The sequence below is a fragment of the Haliotis cracherodii genome, unplaced genomic scaffold (assembly GCF_022045235.1).
Source record: "Haliotis cracherodii isolate W230 unplaced genomic scaffold, xgHalCrac1.p SCAF_9, whole genome shotgun sequence".
In the NCBI taxonomy this organism is placed as follows: Eukaryota; Metazoa; Mollusca; class Gastropoda; order Lepetellida; family Haliotidae; genus Haliotis; species Haliotis cracherodii.
The window spans coordinates 19,851,211-19,876,404 of NW_027266343.1; the positions used below are offsets into that span (position 1 = coordinate 19,851,211).

The 25,194-nt window shown below is 41.1% G+C and overlaps 2 protein-coding genes across 2 annotated transcripts; both read right to left on the reverse strand.

Annotated features, from left to right (window-relative positions):
• Positions 1 to 224: 224 nt before the first annotated feature.
• Positions 225 to 9,130, reverse strand: LOC139452778 (galactocerebrosidase-like). Its single transcript, XM_071234392.1, has 18 exons — positions 8,990 to 9,130; positions 8,239 to 8,307; positions 7,821 to 7,884; positions 7,585 to 7,673; positions 7,131 to 7,298; positions 6,782 to 6,820; positions 6,561 to 6,688; positions 6,191 to 6,308; positions 6,026 to 6,063; positions 5,683 to 5,807; positions 4,802 to 4,941; positions 4,202 to 4,291; positions 3,892 to 3,987; positions 3,338 to 3,479; positions 3,045 to 3,225; positions 1,016 to 1,185; positions 685 to 761; positions 225 to 419 (listed from the first exon to the last, which is right to left on the reverse strand). Exons 1-18 carry the CDS (start codon positions 9,128 to 9,130, stop codon positions 225 to 227), a joined length of 2,070 nt encoding a protein of 689 aa, XP_071090493.1.
• A 3,930-nt stretch (positions 9,131 to 13,060) lies between these two features.
• On the reverse strand, positions 13,061 to 23,208 carry LOC139452769 (galactocerebrosidase-like). The gene is made up of 18 exons (XM_071234380.1): positions 23,059 to 23,208; positions 21,793 to 21,861; positions 21,345 to 21,408; positions 21,109 to 21,197; positions 20,664 to 20,831; positions 20,356 to 20,394; positions 20,134 to 20,261; positions 19,710 to 19,827; positions 19,322 to 19,359; positions 18,885 to 19,009; positions 17,102 to 17,241; positions 16,694 to 16,783; positions 16,345 to 16,440; positions 15,741 to 15,882; positions 15,444 to 15,624; positions 14,292 to 14,461; positions 13,793 to 13,869; positions 13,061 to 13,373 (listed from the first exon to the last, which is right to left on the reverse strand). The coding sequence occupies exons 1-18, from the start codon at positions 23,200 to 23,202 to the stop codon at positions 13,170 to 13,172; spliced, it is 2,082 nt and encodes a 693-aa protein (XP_071090481.1). The 5' UTR covers positions 23,203 to 23,208; the 3' UTR covers positions 13,061 to 13,169.
• Positions 23,209 to 25,194: the final 1,986 nt, after the last annotated feature.

Sequence of the window (25,194 nt, forward strand, 5' to 3'; positions counted from 1 at the left end):
CCGAACTACACTGAGGTCCGGATGCTGAGTTTTATGCAGAACAGTATAGTTACAATGTGATCCTGTTGACCAGAAATGGTTCAGAAGACCATATTCAATCAAGGTGTGTAACCAATTTGTTACTTCCTTATATGTATAAAAGGAGAAGATGCAAAACATGTTAACTTAACTTTATTTAATATGAGTATTCATCAAATTCATGAGTATTTTGTAAACAACCATATTTATGCTTTGGGTCTGTAATACAATGTATTATCCTTCAGTCTCTTTGCGACTGGTTCTGCCTTAATCATCAGATTGTCATAGTCCACAATTCCCCAGGAATCCGTGCCAATCGCCACAAATCCATTCTTGGGATTGGCAGGAATGGACACGTTGAACAGTTTCTGGTTGTTATATGTGCCAGATGCGTATCCTCCCTGCAATAAAAAAACCCATGTGTAATTAATCTCTTCATGAACAAATCTGCAGTTTCAGCTATTATTTCAGTAATCAGTGATGCATATTATTCATCCCAGGTTTGTTTGTGGTGGCTGTATCTCCAAGGAATGACGTGACGTGCATTACAACGCTGAACCTGTCAGTGTGCTGCATTCATTGTTGAAAATCACACACATGTGTACGTAGACAAAAGGAAATAATAATAGGGCTAGAAGAGGATAGGACCTGTGGGACTCGACTAACCTGCACAGTCAGCATTACGTTGTTCCAGTCACTGTTGCTGGATGGTAGTTCACCTTCCGTTATGCCCTTCTTGTGTTCTGCAGTCATCGACATAAAGATTATCAGCAGTTATGGCTTATAGACGGAAGTAAATAAGTAACATTTTAGAGCTACGTTACTTTTCTACCATGTGTCTTTCATAGCACTTCCGTTATTACCGAAAATGACGAGCAAACACATTTACCACCAGGCCGAACATCTCAGTGTGGAATCAGAAACCACAATGTTGGTAGATACGCTTTGTAGAGATATTTCCAGGAAATAGAATATACAAGCCGTTGTATTAACTCACCAAAGTCCCCGGATAGATGGTATTTACTTTTGTTGGGGAAGATATACAGGAAGACACCCTCTGCTTGGTCTGACTCTCCACCACCTCTGTCCACCCGGGCAGCCACAAAGTAGCCGCTGGAGCCGTTCACTTCCCCGACTTTGGCGTCAATTTGGAGAGTTACATCTGTCCTGAAACACCAGAGGAGCAGTTGGTACTTGCCTCTAGGTATTATGTTGGCCTTTCTAAATTGTAATGGATTCCATACTTTCGTCAGTAGAATACTGTAGAAGCAGAAGTATGTCACTTTTCTATCGTGAAACTCTATTCATCCCGAATGTTCGAGACTTGTAATCACCACGACACATTTCCGGATAAATGAAATTTTTTGTAATGTCTACTTTATTTCTGTAGACGTCCCAAACAGTCAAACACATCCTCATAAGACCCAGCTGTACAAAGGCGAAGCGATTGTTTGTTGCCGTTTTGACAGACGACAACATGCTAATGTTCAGGCTGTGTGCATTATATAAATCTAAAGTCAATATTAATATAAATTAAGTAAAGCCATTTTTTTATTTACTAAAGCGTTCGGTTCCGAATATATACTGTAAATCTTGAAGTTAACAAGAGTAAATAAAAGGGATCTATCTACAGCGGGACTACATCAGCAAGAGCGCTTTGAAATTGATCATCTCTTGGAACGCGTAATTACATATGGGTACATAGGTCCACTATCTCAGAACATTCCGAAAGCGACCACAAGTAGTTTTAAATTTACAAGTTCAACATTAAAATAGTTATAGTCTTGAGTAGTTTAAAGTAATGGTTCAGAACACATATTTTTTTCATGAAGTTGTCAAACAACGATCCAAAGATATATGTTTTAATTTCATCGCAACCTGTTGCACATTTGTACTGCTTGGAATCAACGAAGACATTTCATGGGAATCAACATAACAGGGATTTAGGTATTTTGAAGTTTTACTTAAGTTGGTTTAAAAAATATCTCCTCAACAGTAATACATATTACGAATGTATATCTCTCCACTCCGAACTTCGACCTGGCTGAAGTCGACTTAATGCCACGGCTGCCAATATAGTTGTTCACGGTAACAGTGCTATTTACAAATTGTATGAACCCGGAGGATTCTGCAGTTATGTTAAACATTAACCTGATGATTGACTGGTGAAAATGAGCCAAATGCAACAACCACTGCCAACAGAAAACACCCTGCAGTATGCTGATCAGCCATTTTCTAGCTGCAGACGACAACATTAGAGAGACTGCTTGTTTCCGGTGATTATGTGGCCCTGACACAGTGGCTAGTGTGTGTTTTACTTAATTGAGTGTGTACTGAAAAAGATTTCATCGATATGCATATTGGCAGTTATATGCATGAATGCATAGGCTGTTGATAGTTCTATGTTTTCATAGCACGGTTTGAATGTGAAAAGGCTTAATGGAAAAGAGGCATCGGTAGAAGAAGACTACCCCTTTAAACAAATCAGAACCAAGCATTCTTCAATGTCATGGTAGAATGACATATACAGTTCAAGTATTTTACAAGTAAGGTAACCTAATGTTTGTTTTTAAAGATAGCAATCCTGCCAAAAAGGCAACACAAATGTTCCACCTGTCAAAATATTGAATACAGATGATAATAAAATAATCATGAGGTGTTTCTGTGCAAACATATTTATATTCACATATAACATTCACTGCTTCAATAAAATCGAGCAAAAACATTGGCATGGAGAAATATTTTATCTTACCTTACATTTAAAATACTTGACCATGACATTTTGCTAAATTTCCAATTAAGAAGTGATAATACACATAGCCTAACTATACATAAAGAAATTATCGTTTAGCAGTATGGCTTTATCTCTGGGGGAATACCGTGAGGTACCGTGATTATTATTACTCTCAGTGTAGTTGTGTACTCCGTGACAGGCGACTCCCGGTACACGGCAACACAGAGGGTCCATCAAAACGTATTCCCCTCATCAAAAACCTGAAATTTATATGAAACTATTAAAACCGTACCAGTTATAGTTGCCAACGAGATTGATAGTCCTGTTGGTCCGCCCCTCTGCCTTACACCAGTGTACAGGCTGTGAGAGGACCATCTGCCTCACCACCTTGTTGTGTGGGGGACCCACGTCAATGATCTCAAACGACCCGGTCTGTTGTGCCAGGTTGTTGGGCTCCATGTGTTCAGAGTAACCTGTTCAACACGAGATTTGAGTAAATGACTGATATAGTGGTTGATGGAAAATCTATAGCTGCACACAATATCTTTCCCCGACATATACTTTTACTCAAATCTGCATTGTTACCTTCAAAGTCGTCGTTGTAGGTGCTCGGGAAGGGTTGAGATGAAGGCGGGGGAGGGTAGGACCCTTTCTGTCCCCCTGACACGGTCGTCAAGGTAAAGGCTTCATCCACAGCTACATCTAGCTGCACCATCCCATTCACAACCTACACAACATATGTCAATCCTTAATCCCCGCTAAGAACGACATTAGATTAACAAGTGTTATATTGACATTTTATGATAATGACATGCATGGCATTTATAAACTTCACGTAAACTTCCTATTGTGTGAAATTCATAAATTAGATCATTACTGCTTCCATTTTAAATTCAGCTTTTAGTTTAGTTAAAGCTAATTTCAGTGAAACACCGGTTCATTGTATTATAACTGCTAACGGAAAGAGCTAAGCTAGGGCCTCAGTTTGAAGCACAAACGTTACATCTGTTTTACCATTATTCAGTCACTACCCTTGGAAAGAGTGCTCACCCTGATAAAGAGTGCCACTTACGTCCTTGATATCGATGTTAGCTAAAATACAAATTGAGTTTGCTGTCATACGAATAGAGTGCTCTCACCTTCAGCGTTGCCTGTCTCTGGAACATGGGGCCAGAAACACTGACCGTGCCATTGAACAATCTACTGTACCAAACGTTCAGAGATGTGATGGAAGCCTGCAAGAAATACATCGTGTAACCCATTTACCCAAACTTCCTTGATGAGATATCGGTATAATATTGCATCACACATTTTCATTGTGATTAGAATAATAATACATTTTTTAATTACTTTACATATATATGCCATCCTGAGATTGCGTCTGAGTAGTTCGTCTTCGATAATATTTCGGTCAATTTCATTGACGAATCCGTTTCAACAAACACTTACAAAGCTGCCCTTGAGCTGGAACGTCACTCTCTGCTTGGTGGCGTTGTAGGGCTCCAGGGGAGGCCGGACACAGATGGAGTGGTCGTGGCTCTGGAGGAACAAAGAAGAATAAACAATGAGTGTGTAAATGGGGCTCTTTCATCGTGTTGATTGAATTATCGCTCTTGATCAGACAAACCAGTGGTTGATAGCGTGAACCTCGATCTATACGTGATCACCCAATACGCCAGGAGAGAAAATATCAAAATAGAACAATGAACGTTAATCTATAGACGTCGAAGGGTCACAATTGTACCCCGCCAGTTATGTCACAATTGTTCTGTTGTATACAATACAACTATGGCCACCTATTACCGACTGTATCGGCTATTACAAGCTTTGTCTGTGATCAAACAAAAATTTATTCCTCGACTGACACAGTGATAAAACATAAGAACTGAAGCTAAAAATAAAATCCTTCTGCACTGGCATATCAAAGTGGTTACATAACCATAATGTTTTTGACAGAATATGGCAGAAATCGGTTGAAAAAATATAAGAGATATCAATGTTTGACAATACATAACTTTGATAGTTATTGTTATATAACTAATCTCTCACCATGGTTTCTATAACAATAGTGAGGTCTTTGCCATCAGGGCTGACCAGAGAAACGTAGCTCCCTCCTCCGGTGAAATTTCCAACTCCGGCGCCGTGACGGAGATATCTCCATCCGATCTCCGTGAACTGCGTCGTGTGGGCTGGATAAGAGGTAAGTCAGTGAGGGGGTAAGTTGAGTTTTACGTCGTGTGGGCTGGATAAGAGGCGAAAAGGGAGGGGGTAAGTTGAGTTTTACGTCGTGTGGGCTGGATAAGAGGCGAATAGGGAAGGGGTAAGTTGATTTTTACGTCGTGTGGGCTGGATAAGAGGCGAATAGGGAGGGGTTAAGTTGAGTTTTACGTCGTGTGGGCTGGATAAGAGGCGAATAGGGAGGGGGTAAGTTGATTTTTACATCATGTGGGCTGGATTAGAGGCGAAAAGGGAGGGGTCAAGTTGAGTTTTACGTCGTGTGGGCTGGATTAGAGGCGAATAGGGAGGGGGTAAGTTGAGTCTTATGGTGGTGGGCTGGAGAGAAAGGCAAATAGTGAGGGGGTGAGTTGAGTTTTACGCTGCCTTTAGCTACACGTCTAGCAATATGACGGCTTTTAGTAATAGGCTACCTAATCTCCCATAAAGGAGCAAACCTACTTTGAAATTACCATTCATTAAATGTGTCAATCTCATGTGTTCATTGGGACACATAGATTGGGAGATGAATAACAGACACGCCCTGCTTTACAATGAGTTAAACTGTTGGAATGTGGAATGAATTGGTCTCGTGAGGATTGACTACTGACACAAGTGAAGGTAGACCACATAGCAGGAACACGTTTAGTAACATGATAAAACATCCTGAGTCACTGCATGTTTTTCTTTCGCACTATTCGTATGTTAACACTGACCAGTTATCCAGATGGGGCTCTCGACGGCGTAGTTCCCAGTCCATGGTTCTTCTGCCGTCATCAATCCTGCCCTGATCCACGGCAGGGGGTTGTAGTAGCTGGCGATAGCGTTCCACGATATTGTTCTGAAACATGAGGGTGAAAAGTAAAGACATGATTCATCATGACTATCGGTGATTAATACTGAATTATGCACCCGTTATTATGTATAAAAACCATGTATTTCCAACTCGGAAAGGTTCCCGGTAAAAAGCAGTAAAACTAAAACATTTACACCTACTATCGAAAAACGAAATACTCAAATATTGATTTAAGAAATTCGTCAATTATGACCACAACTTACGCTGTCATGTTCCCATTGACATAGTTCATGTTGAGAATCTGAAAAGAATCAGTATCCATCAGTATCATGATTCAAATGATAAGTATGAAAGTAATGAAACCTCCTCCCTGTTCCGATAATAATAAAATAATAGGAATACATTGGACAATACATCATCATACCTACCCTCCCCCAGCATCCACCCCCGACGTTGTCGTTGAGGGTGCCGTAGTCTTCTGAGGCCCACAGCTGCTTACCAGTCTTCATGGCGGAGGGGTCGGAGAATGTGCCCGGGTAGTGACACCTGGCGGGAATCAGAAAGACTCAGTATTGGAATATTTAAAACAATATCTAAACAAATCTAACATCAACTATACTTTCTAACACTTAATAACATTAAGAACACTATTTGCCAAAGAAGATCAGTGTTCAAGGTTGCCAATGTTGATAATGTGCCATATCATTGTCGTGATCTATGAAATTATGAAACTGCGACGTGGCATGAATTGTCATTGATCATGCTGGCAAAATATGATCGTCCTAGGTCTACCATTACCCAATATTTTCGATGGAAGCCCCTAGTTCCTCGTCTTGAAGGATATCATCAGCAATCTCCCACTTTTCGTCAGCACCGACGATCTTCACGTTGCTGAAGCCGTTGTTGTCAAGGGTCTTCCGAAGTAGCTGGATATACAAATGTAAATTCACTTCACGGCTTGATCCTATTGAAACAAGTTAATAGTTTCATCCATTGTTTGAAATCGGTTAGGTCCTTACCTTGATGTAGGGGATGCTGTATGCTCGCTCATTCCAAATCTAGAGCACAGAAAGGATTAAATACTACTTCACGAACAAACACTTGTCATAAACGCGTATGGCTTCTGTATGGCAGTGAGCAATCATAAAGGATTGTGCTTTCTTTGATGTTACATTTTCTTCTTTGTTTTCATTGTAACAACATAAAAAATCTATAAGTATTTATTTCAAAAAATATGTCAGCTAAAAGAAATTTCACATGATGAATATTTAAATTAATTTCCGTTAAAATAACATACGTAATAATAAAGAAAAAAATAAGGAATACAAAAAAATTGCGCTCGTCAACAAAACAAAATTAAAAACGAACCCCAACATAGTCTATGGTGAGATTATAGACATCTTTAGCTCCCCTAAGCCAGTTGAACACATAGTAAGCAGGTCTTTCTGGGTCGGTCCAGGGGTTTTCTCGGGTAGGTCCCCCTACCCAGCCAGGGAACGCCCAAGGTAGACCGTACAACTTTATGTTGGGATTTCTCTGAAAATAACAACATAATTTAATTATGATTTTACACCTAGGTCTGGTTACAATCCACACTGATTGTCAAACTTGTGAGTCATGATAGCCCATTTTGATGCTGGGGAATTGTTGATACTGTTCTGTCATTGGGTTACTAAAATATGCAATAGCATGAAGAACAGTGAATAACACAGAGGGATTGATGGTGATATCAGTTCAGTTTAAATGGACAGCGATATTACACCAGATAAAGGTAGTTTAAGCTTAATATTGGCAGTTTCAACGTGTACGAGAGGAAAATGACCTTCTTCGCCTCCAACATGAGCCACCACTCATATCCTCTCTGGTAGTTCTCCTCCCAGCTGTTGTGCATGTGGGACGCCTCCGAACCATCTGTTAAGATAATATTTATATCGTTGATCACAAATTAACAGAATGAATGTCTAGCTTTAGGGTATCCAACGTGTACACATGTCTAGCATGATATGCACTGAAACGATATTTTAAAATCGGACGGATCACTACTGTGAAGGTACCTACCTGTACTGCAAGCATCGCCTCCTATCTCAACTTTCAGTATCTGCAGCGCGGCTCCAAAATTTGGCTGTAAATAGGAGTTTATTTAACCAACCAACCTATCATCATGAACGTTTCAGAAGCAATAGTTTTGACATGCTCTAATCGGGTAACCGGAATAAAAATCCCTCGTTGTCTCACCTATAAAAAATTTGAGGATCAAGTAAAATTATTACAATCTTACAGAAAATGTCATCTCTTTTATACGGCTATCAAAACAATGTTGTTGCATCTGCGGATATATACCTATTAAAGATGGATAAAAAAAAATATGACTGACGACCAACATTTTTAAAAGTTCAGAAACTATATTTTTTTATGTAGTTCAAGAATGTCAAAATAAACGATACACGTTATGATAACTGTCAAGGCAATTTGTCACCTTGAAAAGAAAGTCCAGCACTTGATCCCTGTAAGGTTGAGGATAGTTCACCAGCAGCTTGGATGTAGCCTGTGGGAGGGGAAAGAGAGGGTCAAAGATATCACTTGGGGAGGTTATAATTTAATATATTGAATTTCAACGTCCTACTGTCAGCATTTATTAACTTTTTCTTGGACTGATAAAGTTTCACACAAGAGGCAACATATGTGACTTGGAGCTAATCAAGCCAGTTACACAGACACACGTTTACCTTTGGTATAAACCCATGTTAAGATAGCAATGACGTTTTCTTTTATAAACAGTGATAGTACTTGAGATATGAAGCTTTATACTATATCCTATGGTCAGTACTTCCTACATTGAAAGTAGCTTAGTTCGTCGTCTAGCCCGGCAGAATGTACGTTTTCTCTTTAAAGCCAATAAACAAGAGAACAATATTATATAGATTACAGTGTCACCACTGGTTGCATTTCTATGATTGTAAAACGATTAGATCAAATAGTAGCACAAGAGGCAGTATGTGTACCGTTTAAACATTTCGAATCAACCTGAACTTCTTCGTGTGGTTATTACTCATGATAAGACACTTCAACGGATGAATTCATAGAAGGTATATTATACATTTGCCCCCTGAAACTAGAATAATATCTCAGTGAAACCAATGACGTCTAACACCAGCTTTCTCAATGTGACTCCCAACCTGATGGAAGCTACCGTCACGCTGCCCCTTCCAGAACAAGTGTGAACTTACCCCTCCACCACTAATGCCGCCGATCCCATCAAAGGTCCGTCCATACCCAGTACTGTCATCGATGGGATAGGGTGCTGCTGCATGTGCTGTCACAAACAATGCCCAGACACCCGCAGCAGCGATGAAAACACCACTCTCCATTGTTAGTTATCATGTGCTCGCGTAATGTTATCAAGACACAGGTCAGAAGGTCATGGCCGGAGGTTTGCAGGAATGAGATGACTCAGGCGTGAGTTTATGTATTGTAAATAAATACTAAGCTAAAGTGGTGATGTCACTAACTGTGACATTTACTATTTAGTTACCTGAATGGACAGTAAAATCATATTTAATGAGAATTTATGGCTTGAAAAGAATATGATCTCTCTGCGGGGAAGGAGGCGGTGGGATTTGTTTGCAACAGTTTGATAGGATATGTAATTTATGGAAAAAAAAGCGTCAACGCCAAACAATAATCATTCTCGGTTATAAGTGGAAACGGATTCTATTCAGTGTAAAAGGTAAAACAGTGATATGAATGGATCACAGAAAGTCCGGGATGACACCAGGTGTTCCCAGTGTTGTGTTGTACCGGTAGCGCCAGCCACTCACACAATGTGCCTAGAACGTAAGTGTCCAGCAACAGAAACATCGACTTAATTCAAGTAAACAAACAACCCCTCAACACCAGAAAACAATGAGTCTTTCTTATTTGTTGAAACAGATTCAATTGGGTGTAAAAGGCTAAAACGTTATGAAAATTCTATGAATGGATGACTGAAAATTAGTGATGACACCAGGTGTTCGCAACATGACTTGGGTGATGGGTATCATTATTTGTATAACACTGATAACAAAGAGTATCATTATTTGTTTTCATGTGATTGTTTTGTGACATCAAGAAGACAGTTACAGGACATGCTTACCCTTTCGCAAACACTATGGGGACGTTCCTTCTGCTGTTGTTCAGCTCTGAAAATTGCAAACTTGTCAGGATAGGCGCCGGTAGCTCATGCTTGTGGAAAGGGGCGAGTGAAAAAGATTGTCTTGTTACAGCTAGAAATTGTTGACTGGGGCCTTTGACAACATTCACTCACTCGCAATAGTACCGATTAAACAACCAGTGACAAAGAAGAACGTCCCTTGTTGTGTTGACCTCCGTGGTCTAGTGGTAGAGTGAGTGAGTTGGGTTTAACGCCGCTTTTAACAGTATTCCAGTTATATCGCGGCGTGTCAGCTTAATGTGGGAGGAAAACCCGAAGTGATGCAGGTCTTAGACGTTTACCTTTTCGGTGAAACCCACGGGCACGGGTATGGTGCTAACAAACCTAGAAACCCGGGGCGAACCGGGATTCGAACCCACAATCATAGGTTTCTGGCGTGCTCAAGGGACGCAACTCTGCACAGTGAATCGCGGCGCCTTAGACGACTGGGCCACCCGTGCCCCCTCTAGTGGTAGAGCGTCCGCTAGGAGAGTTGAAGGTCCGGGGTTTGATCCCCGGCCACGTCATACCAAAAGACGTTAAAAGATGGTACTTGTTGTTACCCTGTCTGGCGCTCGGCATTGACGGCCTTAATCAAGGACTAGACTGGTCGGCTTGGAGTCAGTATACCGTGTCTGAGTCGGGTATTCATGTTAAACTGCGGCATGGTATATCAGTGGGCTAAGAGTAATGCTTCATTACAATAGAGAGAACAAGCTATTGGTAGGATACATCAAGGAACAACACATGACTACGTCGCTGGGAGTTTCGGTTGTAGCCGAAAGACAGTCGCCAGGTGCGTGGCCTGTTACAGGCAAGCGGGGCGGAAGAAAGACAGGCCTAAGAATGGCAGACCTCCTGTCACCACCACCCAGGAAAACGCTACACATTTATCCTCCTTCTGGGGAATCGTATTATTACCACGACGTCATTAGCTGCGCCATTCAGGAGACTGCGTTGGTACGATATCAGAGCTGAGGGACCACGACGAGACGTAACGCTGACACCGGAACACCGACATTGATGGGCTCGAACAGAAACTGGCAAAGAGTCATGATCACAGGAGAGAGCAGATAACAGCTTTTCAGAGCAGATGTTTACCGCCGACGAGGAGAACGAACGTCACGTTGTTGCGATCAAGATGTTGAACCGTTTGGAGGTGGTGGCATCTGTAGCCAGTTGAAGGTAGTACTGAAGCCAAGTCAGTGCCGCATCATTAGCCAAATCAACGGGGCACCGGTGGCGACGTCAATACAGATGTGGTGATTTTGGAACGAACTGGACAGCATAACATTGACCAATCTCTCTACCCTGTTGTACTACCGTTCTTGCAACAGATTCCCCGGATCCTGTTTCAGCACGATAACACAAGGCCCCATACAACGTCTTGCCTTGGCGAGTACAATCACCTAACGAACAGTTGTAAGATCACCTTGACCATCAAACAGAACACGAACAGGTCGCCCCCATAACAAGAATCAGTAAGCACAGGCCCTCCGAGACGAATGTCGTCAAATCCCATTTGATCAGACGTTTCACACCTTCTGCTCGTCGATGAGTTGGGGCGAGCATTGATGACCGTGGTGGGCATACGCGATATTGACTGACATTTGTGACATTCTGTAGGATTAAAGCGAGTTCCATATGCTGATTTCAGTCTTGATGGTTGATCGATTACTGAACAACTGACTCCATTCTCCAAATGGTGGACAGAATACCTTCATTTTTGTTCTCGTTCAATGCATGACTTGTAATGATGTTGTCAGTTCATGTCTTTTGACACTACAAGTATATTCATTGGCCACGTTGGTTGGTAGCGTTTATTTTGCCCGTCAGTTTAGGTCATTGCAATAAACTGTTTTTATAAGTATTACAGGCATACTGTCTCTCATGCTCATAGCTTGGTGTCAAAGATTATGGCTTTGCATACCCGCTCTCTAGAACTCCCATGTAGATTGGGATATGGGATATCCCTATAGAATAGCCCTGGGACATATGGACTTTCTGTGGGATCGAGGGGTATTCTGTAGAAAGTCCAAGCTAAGAGGTTATTCTACGAAGGGAATAGGATGACGCTACCAGAGGTCAAAACGACACTGGTTAGCCTGGCCATGACACGATAATATAACCGGTCGTCGTGATATAGATGTCGGTGTCAAAGAAATGTCTTGTTACAGTAAAACTATGCTGATGCGACGTTCATCGTCAGCCTTCTGCATGTGCAGCTGCCCAGGGGATATAGCAGGATGTATAGTGTCGTATACTGTGCAGGCTATCGGGGCGTCGACACATTATGAAATTGCTAATGATTTGAAGTGAAACACACTTGACTGACAGGGTAGATATCAAAGCTTGTGTAAAACATTAAACTTACAATGTCACGATCACTCCCCGCATTTTCAATTCTCACATGGCGGTGTACTGTAAGTGTTATGGTTGGAATGTTTGTTTATATTTCTAATGTAGGTATTCATGAAGCGTTCGATACGTTTTGTGTGTAATCCTTATGAAATCGTGTCTGTCAATAAGTTTTCCAAAAGCGATCCAGGCTGTTGCTATGTCATAAGCAGGTGATGAAAATAATTTCGGAAGGGCCTTGGTTCGTGGGTCTGATGAAATGTTTTGATAACGTGTATATGTATGTATTTAATGTATGTATGTCAGCGATATGGTATGTCATCAGCACTTTGCACTTAGATAAAACTATTATCTGTCATATTTCTCGACCTGTTATCGAGGATCTGAGTCAGCATTAACACGAACTGGATCGTACAGCAAACTAATAGTATTCATTCACATACAAGTACTAATTACCGGGAGAGGGTTTACTGCCCTTGACATGAATCAGCCGCATATCTATCGATATCTACAATGTCGTTCCAGTTATCATGAAGACGTCAGTGGCCTATATCTGTGATGACCGAGCCTGATGCAATGGTTACCATGTTGACTGGGTGACTAGAAATATTTCGCAAAGGGTTTCACTCTCAGTAGGATTCTTCTCTATCACTCAGAGCAGTTTACACAAATGGTGGATGTTGAATATGGGCAGTTTTAAAAATGGCCTCACATGTATAAAAGGAGAAGACGCAAAATATGTTGTCCCAACTTTTATTAAATATGAGCATTCATCAAATGTAATTTACAAATAAATGTATATGAAAACAAAATTATTATTATCATCATTATTATTATTATTATTATTATTATTATTATTATTATGCTTTTGGTTTGTAATACAATGTATTATCCTTCGGCTTCTGGCGTAGATTTGCGACTGGTTTTGCCTTAATCATCAGATTGTCATAGTCCACAATTCCCCAGGAATCGGTGCCAATCGCCACAAATCCATACTTGGGATTGGCAGGAATAGACACGTTGAACAGTTTCTGGTTATTATATGTGCCAGATGCGTTTCCTCCCTGAAATAAAACAACCCATGCATAATCTCTTTATGAACAAGCCTATGCTATTATCGAGTAAAAACATTCAAATCCATCGTAGGTTTGTTTGTTTGTGACAGCAGGCCCCCAAAGAATGACGTGACATGTATTACAACGCTCAGCAGACGCCAAGTGGTTGAAGGCGCCGCAATTCACACCTATGAGGGTGGGTTCGAATCCCGGTTCGCCCCGATTATGTTTCTAGGTTTGTCAGCACCATACCCGCGCTGTTCAAAGCAGCGTAAAACCCAACTCACTCACTCACTCATTACAACGCTGAACCTGTCAGTGTGCTGCATTCATTGTGGAAAATACCCGAAACCACAAACAGTTGTATGTAGACAAAAGGAAATAATTATAAAGCTACAAGAAGGTAGGAACTGTGGGACTCAACTAACCTGCACAGTCAGCATTACGTTGTTCCAGTCACTGTTGCTGGATGGTAGTTCACCTTCCGTTATGCCCTTCTTGTGTTCTGCAGTCATCGACATAAAGATTATCAGCAGTTATGTTTTTTGACGAAAGCAACTAAGAACATTTTAAAGCTTCTTAAACTCTGTGGATTCTTTTTCAACCATGTACCTTTCATAGCGATGACGTTATTACCGAAAATGTCATGTTGTAAATACACATAACGTATCTAAAAAACCTAACAATTTGTAGCTGATACCGATTGAGGGTTGGGATTTCATCTTTGTAACCAATTGACAGAAATGTTACATCGGGGGCAGCCAGAACATGCCAGGTGAACCCTTGTGGAGAAGAACCTGGCCACCAGCGAACACTTTTACCACCAGGACGTCGAGCTCAGCTTGGAGTCAGAAACCACAATGTTGGTAGATACGCGTTGTAGAGATGTATAAAAAATATAATATACAAACCATTGTATTAACTCACCAAAGTCCCCGGATAGATGGTATTTACTTTTGTTGGGGAAGATATACAGGAAGATACCCTCTGCTTGGTCTGACTCTCCACCACCTCTGTCCACCCGGGCAGCCACAAAGTAGCCGCTAGAGCCGTTCACTTCCCCGACTTTGGCGTCCATCTGGACGGTTACATCTGTCCTGGAAGACCAGAGGAGCAATTGGTACTTGTCTCCATGTCTTATGTTGGTCTTTCCAAAATCTAATCCTGACCATACCCTCGGCAGTAGGATATATGTCTGCCACTATTCCACAGTGAAACTATTAATCCAAAATGTTCCAGAGTTTCCGGATTAATGAACCATGGGTATTTTGTTATGTCTGTTGTATTTCTGTAGGTGCCCCAAACAACTCATGAGACCCAGCTGTACAAAGGCGAAGGATTTGTTTTCAGTAATTTTGCCAGACAACAGTGTGTTTATGTTCAGGCTTTTTGCATCACGTATATCTAAAGTCAAGGTTCCAGATGTATAAGCAAGATTGATGTTTTCATATGCATGGTTTGCGTGTGAAAAGGCTTATTTTAAGAGGCATCGGTAGGAAAAAGAATACCCCTTTTACCCAATCTGAATCAAACATTCTTCAATGAAATTGTAGAATGGCAAAAAAAATTGAAGTACGTTACATCTAAGAAAAGATAATGTTTGTCTTCAAAGTGGCAACATAAATATTCCACATGTCAAAATCTCGAATAGAGTTGATTTTACAATAACCATGAGGTGTTTCTGTTAAACCTAATTATATAATATATGATATATAATATTCATTACTGTAGTAAAAGCGTGTAAAAACATGGTCATGGAAAATATATTTTATCTCACCTTACACATAAGATACTTCATTTGTGCTGGTCAATGACATTTTGATAAAATTCCATGTACTAAAATTAAATACATTGGCGTTAGTAATATGGCGCCTAACAAACGTTTCGCATCTCACTTTCAATTGTAGTAAATGACAAACTCGTTGAATGTTTTCCCTCGTGAATACGGTTTGAGGTGCTCTCAGTGCAGCTGTGTACTTGACGGAGAGTGGCGACTCCGGGTACACGGCCACCCAGAAGGTGCATTAAACTGTATTTCCCTCGTAAAAAGCCAAAAAACTTATAATATTAAAACCGTACCAGTTATAGTTGCCAATGACATTGATAGACCTGTTGGTCCGCCCCTCTGCCTTACACCAGTGTACAGGCTGTGAGAGGACCATCTGCCTCACCACCTTGTTGTGTGGGGGACCCACGTCAATGATCTCAAACGACCCGGTCTGTTGTGCCAGGTTGTTGGGCTCCATGTGTTCAGAGTAACCTGAAACACGAGATTTAAGTAAATGACTGATCATGATATAGTGGTTGATGTAAAATCTATAGCTGCACACAATATCTTTCCCCGATATATACTCTTACTCAAATCTGCATTGTTACCTTCAAAGTCGTCGTTGTAGGTGCTCGGGAAGGGTTGAGATGAAGGCGGTGGAGGGTAGGACCCTTTCTGTCCCCCTGACACGGTCGTCAGCGTAATGGCTTCATCCACAGCTACATCTAGCTCCACCATCCCATTCACAACCTACACAACATATGCCAATCCTTAATCCCCGCTAAGAACGACATTGGATTAACAAGAGATTATATTGACATTACATTATAATAACATGCATGGCATTTATAAACTTCATAAGCTTACTTGTGTGAAATTATAAATTCGATCAGTAATACGTCGATCAATGCTAGATGAGATCACTTCAGGGAAACTTTGATTAGTGTGAAATTTATAAATTCGATCATTAAGTCAGAAGCTAATTCAGTTCAGTGGGACTCTGGTTCATTTTGTTATAACTGCTAACGGAAAAAGCTACACTAGGACCTCAGATTGAAACACAAACATTGTTTGACAAAAGTTTTGTCATAATTCAATCACTACCCTTTCAAAGGGAGCTCACCCGTATAAAGAGTGCCACTGACTTCCTTGAAATCGATGTTAGCTAAAATACAAATTGAGTTGACTGTCATACGAATAGAGTGTTCTCACCTTCAGCGGTGCCTGTCTCTCGAACATCGTGCCGGTAACATTGACCGCGCCATTGAACAATCTACTGTACCACATGTTCAGAGAAGGTATGGAAGCCTGCAAGAAATATATTGTGAAATAGCATTTACAACTTGTGGGTAACTCACTGATTATAAATGATTCCTTAAGGAAACATCAGGGTAATATAAAAAACACACATTTTCATTGTGATTGGAAGACACATTTTGTGAATTACTGTATATAAACGCCATCTTGAGATTGCGTCTGCGTATTTCGTCTTCGTTGATATTTCAGTCAATTCGATTGACGAATCCGTTTCTTTGATAGCGCGAATTCAACAAACACTTACAAAGCTGCCCTTGAGCTGGAACGTCACTCTCTGCTTGGTGACGTTGTAGGGCTCCAGGGGAGGCCGGACACAGATGGAGTGGTCGTGGCTCTGGAGGAACAAAGAAGAATAAACAATGAGTGTGCAAATGGGTCTCTTTCATCGTGTTTGATTGGATTATCGCTCTTGATCAGACAAACCAGTGGTTGATAGCGTGAACCTCGATCTATATGTGTTCAACCAATACGCCAGGAGAGAAAATATCAAAATGAAACAATAAATGTCAATCTACAATTGCACGTACCCACTGCTTTTGACATAATTTCGTATACATCGGTTGAAACAATAAATAGAAATATCAAAGTCTTTTTTAAAAAATACATAAGAACACAATGAGGGAAAATTATTGTAATATAAGTGACCCCTCACCATGGTTTCTATGACAATAGTGAGGTCTTTGCCATCAGGGCTGACCAGAGAAACGTAGCTTCCTCCTCCGGTGAAATTTCCAACTCCGGCGCCGTGACGGAGATATTTCCATCCGATGTCCGTGAACTGCGTCGTGTGGGCTGGATAAGAGGCAAATAATGAGGGGTAAGTTGAGGTTTACGTCGTGTATCATGGATAAAAGGCAAATAGACAGGGGGTAAGTTGAGGTTTACGTCGTGTATGATGGATAAGAGGCAAATAGTGAGGGGGTAAGTTGAGGTTTACGTCGAGTATGATGGATAAAAGGCAATGCAAATAGTGAGGGGGTAAGTTGAGGTTTACGTCGTGTATGATGGATAAGAGGCAAATAGTGAGGGGGTAAGTTGAGGTTTACGTCGTGTATGATGGATAAGAGGCAAATAGTGAGGGGGTAAGTTGAGGTTTACGTCGTGTATGATGGATAAGAGACAAATAGTGAGGGGATGAGTTGAGGTTTACGTCGTGTATGATGGATAAGAGGCAAATAGTGAGGGGGGTAAGATGAGGTTTACGTCGTGTATGATGGATTAGAGGCAAATAGTGAGGGGGTAAGTTGAGGTTTACGTCGTGTATGATAGATAAGAGGCAATGCAAATAGTGAGGGGGTAAGTTGAGGTTTACGTCGTGTATGATGGATAAGAGGCAAATAGTGAGGGGGTAAGTTGAGATTTACGTCGTGTATGATGGATAAGAGGCAAATAGTGAGGGGGTAAGTTGAGGTTTACGTCGTGTATGATGGATAAGAGGCAAATAGTGAGGGGGTAAGTTGAGGTTTACGTCGTGTATGATGGATAAGAGGCAAATAGTGAGGGGGGTAAGTTGAGGTTTACGTCGTGTATGATGGATTAGAGGCAAATAGTGAGGGGGTAAGTTGAGGTTTACGTCGTGTATGATAGATAAGAGGCAATGCAAATAGTGAGGGGGGTAAGTTGAGGTTTACGTCGTGTATGATGGATAAGAGGCAAATAGTGAGGGGGTAAGTTGAGATTTACGTCGTGTATGATGGATAAGAGGTAAATAGTGAGGGGATGAGTTGAGGTTTACGTCGTGTATGATGGATAAGAGGCAAATAGTGAGGGGGGTAAGTTGAGGTTTACGTCGTGTATGATGGATTAGAGGCAAATAGTGAGGGGGTAAGTTGAGGTTTACGTCGTGTATGATAGATAAGAGGCAATGCAAATAGTGAGGGGGTAAGTTGAGGTTTACGTCGTGTATGATGGATAAGAGGCAAATAGTGAGGGGGTAAGTTGAGATTTACGATGTGTATGATGGATAAGAGGCAAATAGTGAGGGGGTAAGTTGAGGTTTACGTCGTGTATGATGGATAAGAGGCAAATAGTGAGGGGATGAGTTGAGTTTTACGCTGCCTTTCGCTAGCAATATGACGGCGAGGGACACCGGTACCAGGACACATATGTTACCCTGTGGGGAATCGAACCCGGGCCTAGGGTGAACCTTCCATAGAAAAGCAAACATACTTTGAAATGAACATTCATCGAATGTGTCTATCACATATGTTCATTTGGGGACATAAATGGGGAGGTATACAACAGACATGTCCTGTTTTACAATGAGTTATATACCTTGATAGATGGCAGTTCAGGTGATGATTTGTTCTCATGAGGATTGACTACTGACACAAGTGAAGGTACGCCACATAGCAGGAACACGTTTAGTAACATGATAAAACAACCGCAGTCACCGCAAATGTACTTTCGCACCATTAACTTATGCTAACACTGACCAGTTATCCAGATGGGGCTCTCAACGGCGTAGTTTCCGGTCCATGGTTCTACTGCCGTCATTAACCCAGTCCTGAACCACGGCAGGGGGTTGTAGTAGCTGGCTATAGCGTTCCAAGATATTGTTCTGAAACATAAGGGTGAAAAGTAACGGTTCCGTGACTGAAATTCCTTTTGAAGCAAAATGGGGATATTCTGTGGATATGTATTTAAATTTGTATTTCTATAACTTATAGAATCCTCATTCATGATGACTGTCGGTGGTTAATACTGTATTATGCATCCATTATCATAACTGTGTACTATTTGTCCTGTGTCCTATTTGGAAAGGATCACAGTAAAAGGCAGTAAAACTAAAATATGTGCTATTAAAAAACAAATACTCAAAGATGGACCTGCAATTGATTTCAGATATTAGTCAATTATGAACACAACTTACGCTGTCATGTTCCCATTGACATAGTTCATGTTGAGAATCTGGAAAATCAGAGTCAATCAGTACCTTTATTCAAATAAAAAGTGTGAAAGTAATATTTATGTTTGACAGTGATTGTGACGAAGCTCCAGAATATTTAAATTAGGTTTCTGTTTTCAGCAGTTTTCACATTTCTGCTACGAAACGATCGCAGAGAGAGAGAGAGAGAGAGAGAGAGAGAGAGAGAGAGAGAGAGAGAGAGAGAGAGAGAGAGCGCCTTCCTGACATTAATGATTCCATTCGGAATGGTCTGTGCTCCCTGTTCAACCGTCGCCTACCTCAGTCGTATTCTATTAATAATAGGTAAACATCTGACCGATTCGCCACGATACTTCTCCATCACAATACCTACCCTCCCCCAGCATCCACCCCCGACGTTGTCGTTAAAGGTGCTGTAGTCTTCTGAGGCCCACAGCTGCTTGCCAGTCTTCATGGCGGAGGGGTCGGAGAATGTGCCCGGGTAGTGACACCTGGCGGGAATCAGAAAAAAACCCTTGAGTATTAGAATATTTAAAACAGTAAACTTGGGCGTGTTTGTTTGTAGTAGAACATACCACAATTAAACTTCCTGGGGTCATTCTAAGCACTGAACAACATTCAGAACATTGTTAGCCCAAAACCTCAGAGTCACGGTTGTCAATGTTGATTATATGCCGTATCGTGACAAAATGTCACTGTGTTGATCTATGAAATTATGAAACTGGCAAACTGCGACGTGGCATGAATTTTTATTCATTATGCTGAGCAGGATATGATTTTCATAGGTCTACCATTACCCGATATTTTCGACGGCGGCCCCGAGTTCCTCGTCTTGAAGGATATCATCAGCAATCTCCCACTTCTTGTCAGCACCGACGATCTTCACGTTGCTGAAGCCGTTGTCGTCAAGAGTCTTCCGTAGTAGCTGGATACACAAAATGTGAATACGTTACACGGCTTGACCCTTTTAAAGCAAGTTAATAGTTTCGTCCACTGTTTGAAATCAGTTAAGTCCTTACCTTGATGTAGGGAATGCTGTACATACGCTCATTCCAAATCTAGAACAGAGAAAGGTTTAAATAATGCTTCACGAACAAACACACAATTGTCATTGCCTATGGCTTTTGTATGTCGTGTGAGCAACTATAAAAGGATAATGATTTCTTTGATGTTTATTTTCATTGTAACAACATAACGCAGCTTTCACATGATGAATATTTAAATTATTTTCCGTTAAAATAACATGCATAATGATGACAAAATAACAAAACTTAAAAATAGGGAAGACAAAACGATTGTGACTGTCCTAAAAAAAGTAAAAACGAACCCCAAGATAGTCTATGGTGAGATTATAGACAGCTTTAGCTCCCCTAAGCCATTTGAGTACATAGTTAGCAGGTCTTTCTGGGTCGGTCCAGGGGTTGTCTCGGGTAGGTCCCCCTACCCAGCCAGGGAACGCCCAAGGTAGACCGTACAACTTTATGTTGGGATTTCTCTGAAAATAACAACTCAAATTAAAAATGATTTTACTCCTAGGTCTGGTTACATTCCACATTGATTGTAGGTTAAAGTTAGGGACGTGAGAGTCAAACCTGTGAGCCGGGAATATTGATACGTTTCTGTCATTGGGTTACTAAAAAAGGAAATAACATCTTTGAACAACGACGAACCACACAGGGGTTGATGGTGATATCTGTTTCGGTCATTACGCTAGATAGAGGGTATTTTAAGCTTATTATTGGCAGTTTCAAAGTGTACGAGAGGATTATGACCTTCTTCGCCTCCAACATGAGCCACCACTCGTATCCTCTCTGGTAGTTCTCCTCCCAGCTGTTGTGCATGTGGGACGCCTCCGAACCATCTGTTAAGATATATATGATATCGGTTATCACATATCAACAAATTCGTAGTTTTAGTTTTAGAGTATCCAACGTTTCCGCATGTCTAGCATGAGATGCACTGAACGATATTTTAAATTTGGACGGATCATTACTTTTAAGGCACCTACCTGTACTGCAAGCATCGCCTCCTATCTCAACTTTTAGTATCTGCAGCGCTGCTCCAAAATTGGGCTGTAAAGAGAAACTCACTTTAACAAGCCATCCAACAAACAAACTAACCATTGGTAGTATTACCTATTTGACAGGCTCTATAATTTCATAACACTGACATAACCTCCCAACCGCTCACCAATGAAAAGGTAAATATCCTGAATTTTGAGTCAAGATCAAGTGAAATTATATATTACAATCTTACAGAAAATGTCATCTGTTTTATACAACTGTTAATACAATATTGTTGCATTTCTGGATATATACGTATTTAAGATGTAAACAGAGCAAGTATGACTGACGGCTAACATTTTAAAAAGTACAGAAACGCATAATTTTGTGTGTAGTTCAATAATGTCAAAATAAACGATACACGTTATGATAACTGTCAAGGCATTTTGTCACCTTGAAAAGAAAGTCCAGTACTTGGTCCCTGTAAGGTTGTGGGTAGTTCACCAGCAGCTTGGATGTAGCCTGTGGGAGGGGAAAGAGAGGGTCAGTGACATAGTTTGAGAGAATTCCACACATGTAATTTTCATATCCTACCTTTGGCACCATTTAACCTTTTCTTAGTCTGATAAAGCTTCATACCAGAGGCAACATAATTGACTTGGAGTTTATCGATGTATACTTGAAAGTTGAATCGCTACCAGGCAGTTAGTTATACAGTTGAGTTGAGTTGTGTTTAACGCCGCTTTTGACACAGTATTCCAGTCATATCACGGCGTTTCAGCTTAATGCCCGAGGAAAGCCCGAAGTGATGCAGGTCTGAGACGTTTACCACTTTGGTGAAACCCACGAGCACGGGTATGGTGCTGACAAACCTAGAAACATAATCGGGGTGAACCGGGATTCGAACCCACAATCATAGGTTTCTGGCGTGAACATTATGATTTATACTATGTCACATCAATACTTCCTTCAGTATAAGTAGCTGAGCTCGGCGTCAAGTCCAAGCAGCATTTATGTTTTCGCTTTAGAGCTATCAAATTAAAAAAATAAACAAAATAATACATAGATTACAGTGCTACCATTGATTGCAAGGGATTGTGAAACGATTAATTCAAAATATAAATTTGAAGGCAGTATGTAAATCGTTGAACATTTTGAATCGACCTAACATGAGGTTGTATACTTGGGTGAAATGGGGTGCAACGTTTTGAGATAATTGCACTTGCATAGCGACGTAGATGCACGTGTGTGTGTGTGTGTGTGTGTGTGTGTGTGTGTGTGTGTGTGTGGCTGCTTGTACAAGTCCCGACTATTTTATAGTGCTAGCCCACTATGCCGCAGTTTAACATGAACATCCCACTCAGACACAGTGTACTCCGAGCCAAGCGCTAGACAGTAGCATCAACAAATACCATCTTTTAACGCCTGAACGTCTGTTGGTATGACGCGTCCGGGGATCAAACCCCCGACCTTCCTCTCTCTCTCTCTCTGGGCAGACTCTCTGACATTAGACCACTGAGGCAGTCGATATTAAATACAGTGAAGCGGATGAATTTACAAACAGTATACATTTACATTTACTCCCTTAATCTAGAATAAGATCTCATTGAAACGAAGGACGTCTAATATCAGCTTTCTCCATGTGACTCCCGGCTTCAGGCATCTAGAGTAATGGAAGCCAGTGTTACACCGCCCCTTCCAGAACAACGGAAAACTTACCCCTCCACCACTAATACCGCCGATCCCATCAAAGGTCCGTCCATACCCAGTACTGTCATCGATGGGATAGGGTTTTGCTGCATGTGCTGTCATAAATAATGCCCAGACACCCGCAACAGCAATGAAAACACGACCGCTCTCCATTGTTAGTTATCGTCTACGGTGTCGTCTGCTCGCGCGACACATGCCATAAAGCACGGGTCACAAGGTCTTGGCCGGAAGTTTGCCGGAAGTTTGCCGGAATTAGCACGTGAACTAATTAGAATCGTTTCAGTGTACATGTGTAGATGACTCAGACGTGAGGTGGTGTATTGATATTAAACATTTAGCTAAAGTAGTAAGTTAATATTAAAGAGAATTTATGATTTGAAAATCATATGGTCTCTCTGCGGGGAAGGAGATGGAAGGAAGAGTTACAATTTTGTTAACTTTCAATCATTTCTTATCATAATGATGTCAGTCATCCAAGGCGCCGCAATGCATCCCTTGGGCACAGCAGAAATCTGTGATCGTGGGTTCGAATCCCGGTTCGTCCCGGTTATGCTTCTAGGTTTGTCAGCACCAAGCCCGTGTCCTTGGGTTTCTCCAAAGTAGTAATTATTTGAGACATGTATCACTTCCTCACAGATTAATCTGACACGCCGTGATATAACTGGAATACTCACTCACTCACATGTTAGGTGCATGGTTTGTATGTTATTATTCCTTCTCTAAATGACTCATGTTGCGGATACCAAGAAAAGTTCAGTCCAGATGGAAAGTTCATAAATATGTGTAATGAATGCAAATGTTATACCTATCGAGCAGGGAATGTTAATACCAATATGTCATTGTTTTAATGTATTAACAGCTATACTAAATTTCTCTTTTACAGAAAGTGTTAGATAATCATATCATTTTAGAATTACAAATTCTGATTAAATTCATTGCGGAAAAACAAATATTAATTATGCAACATCTTCCAGTACACTGTATATAGTCTATTGCATGAAAAGTCAGAAAGTTCAATGACGAGGATGATGTTATCAATGCGTGTCAAGGGAGTATGTTTATCATCTATCTATCACCATCTATGATGGTAGTTGCACTTGTGTAATATGTGTCATCAGGCTATGCAGTAAAATATGCACATTGATGATGCAGCATTTTCTCAAAATTCTCTAAAATGTTCTTGACGCATATGAGAAACCTACATTTGATGCAGTCGTCAACACAACCTCCAATAAAGTATCCATTGATGCCGTTTTCCCAGCCGCTAGCCACTAGACAGTATATTTATGATGAAACATTTTCATTGGTGCTTTTTCCCAACCGCTAGGGAACTCCATGAATGTCATTAAGGAGATAGAAATATGATTTACAATACAACATTCAAACAGAGCAACACTGCATACATTCAATAAACTCAACGTTGCGTCCAGTCAGAACACTGCAACAAACATTCAGGCGTTAACCCCGTGACAACCAGTGATTTACACACTGACAAACACGCAAACCAGTTCACCCAACATGCAGGCGTTAACCCCGTGACAACCAGTGATTTACACACTGACAAACACGCAAACCAGTTCACCCAACATGCAGGCGTTAACCCCGTGACAACCAGTGATTTACACACGGACAAACACGCAAACCAGTTCACACAACATGCAGGCTTCTATGACCAGATTCAATACGACAATAGCTATACACTACACGCACCTGCGCCTACACACAAGACGCCTTGCAGGAGACGTTGTAGTGTAGGAACACGGTCGACCCCGAGCATTGCTGATGAATACAGAGGATTAGAGTTTGAATCATGCACTGGTTCGACTCCCCATGTGCGCGAGGTTAGGCATTGGTGATGCCATGCCGAGATCCTTCAGCTATGAAATAATATCGGTGTAAAAGAACATTCACTATTACTCACTCGGGTTGAGTCTTATTCACTTAAAACCCCAACTCACCCACTCATGTAACAGGACCCGTGAAGACCCGGGGTAGGACAGTTCTTCAGCAACCCATGCTTGCCGTTAAAGGTGACTATGCTTGTCGTAAAAGACGACTAACGGGATCGAGTGGTCAGGCTCACTGACTTGGTTGATGCATGTCATCGATCCCAATTGCGTGGATCGATGCTCATATAAATCACTG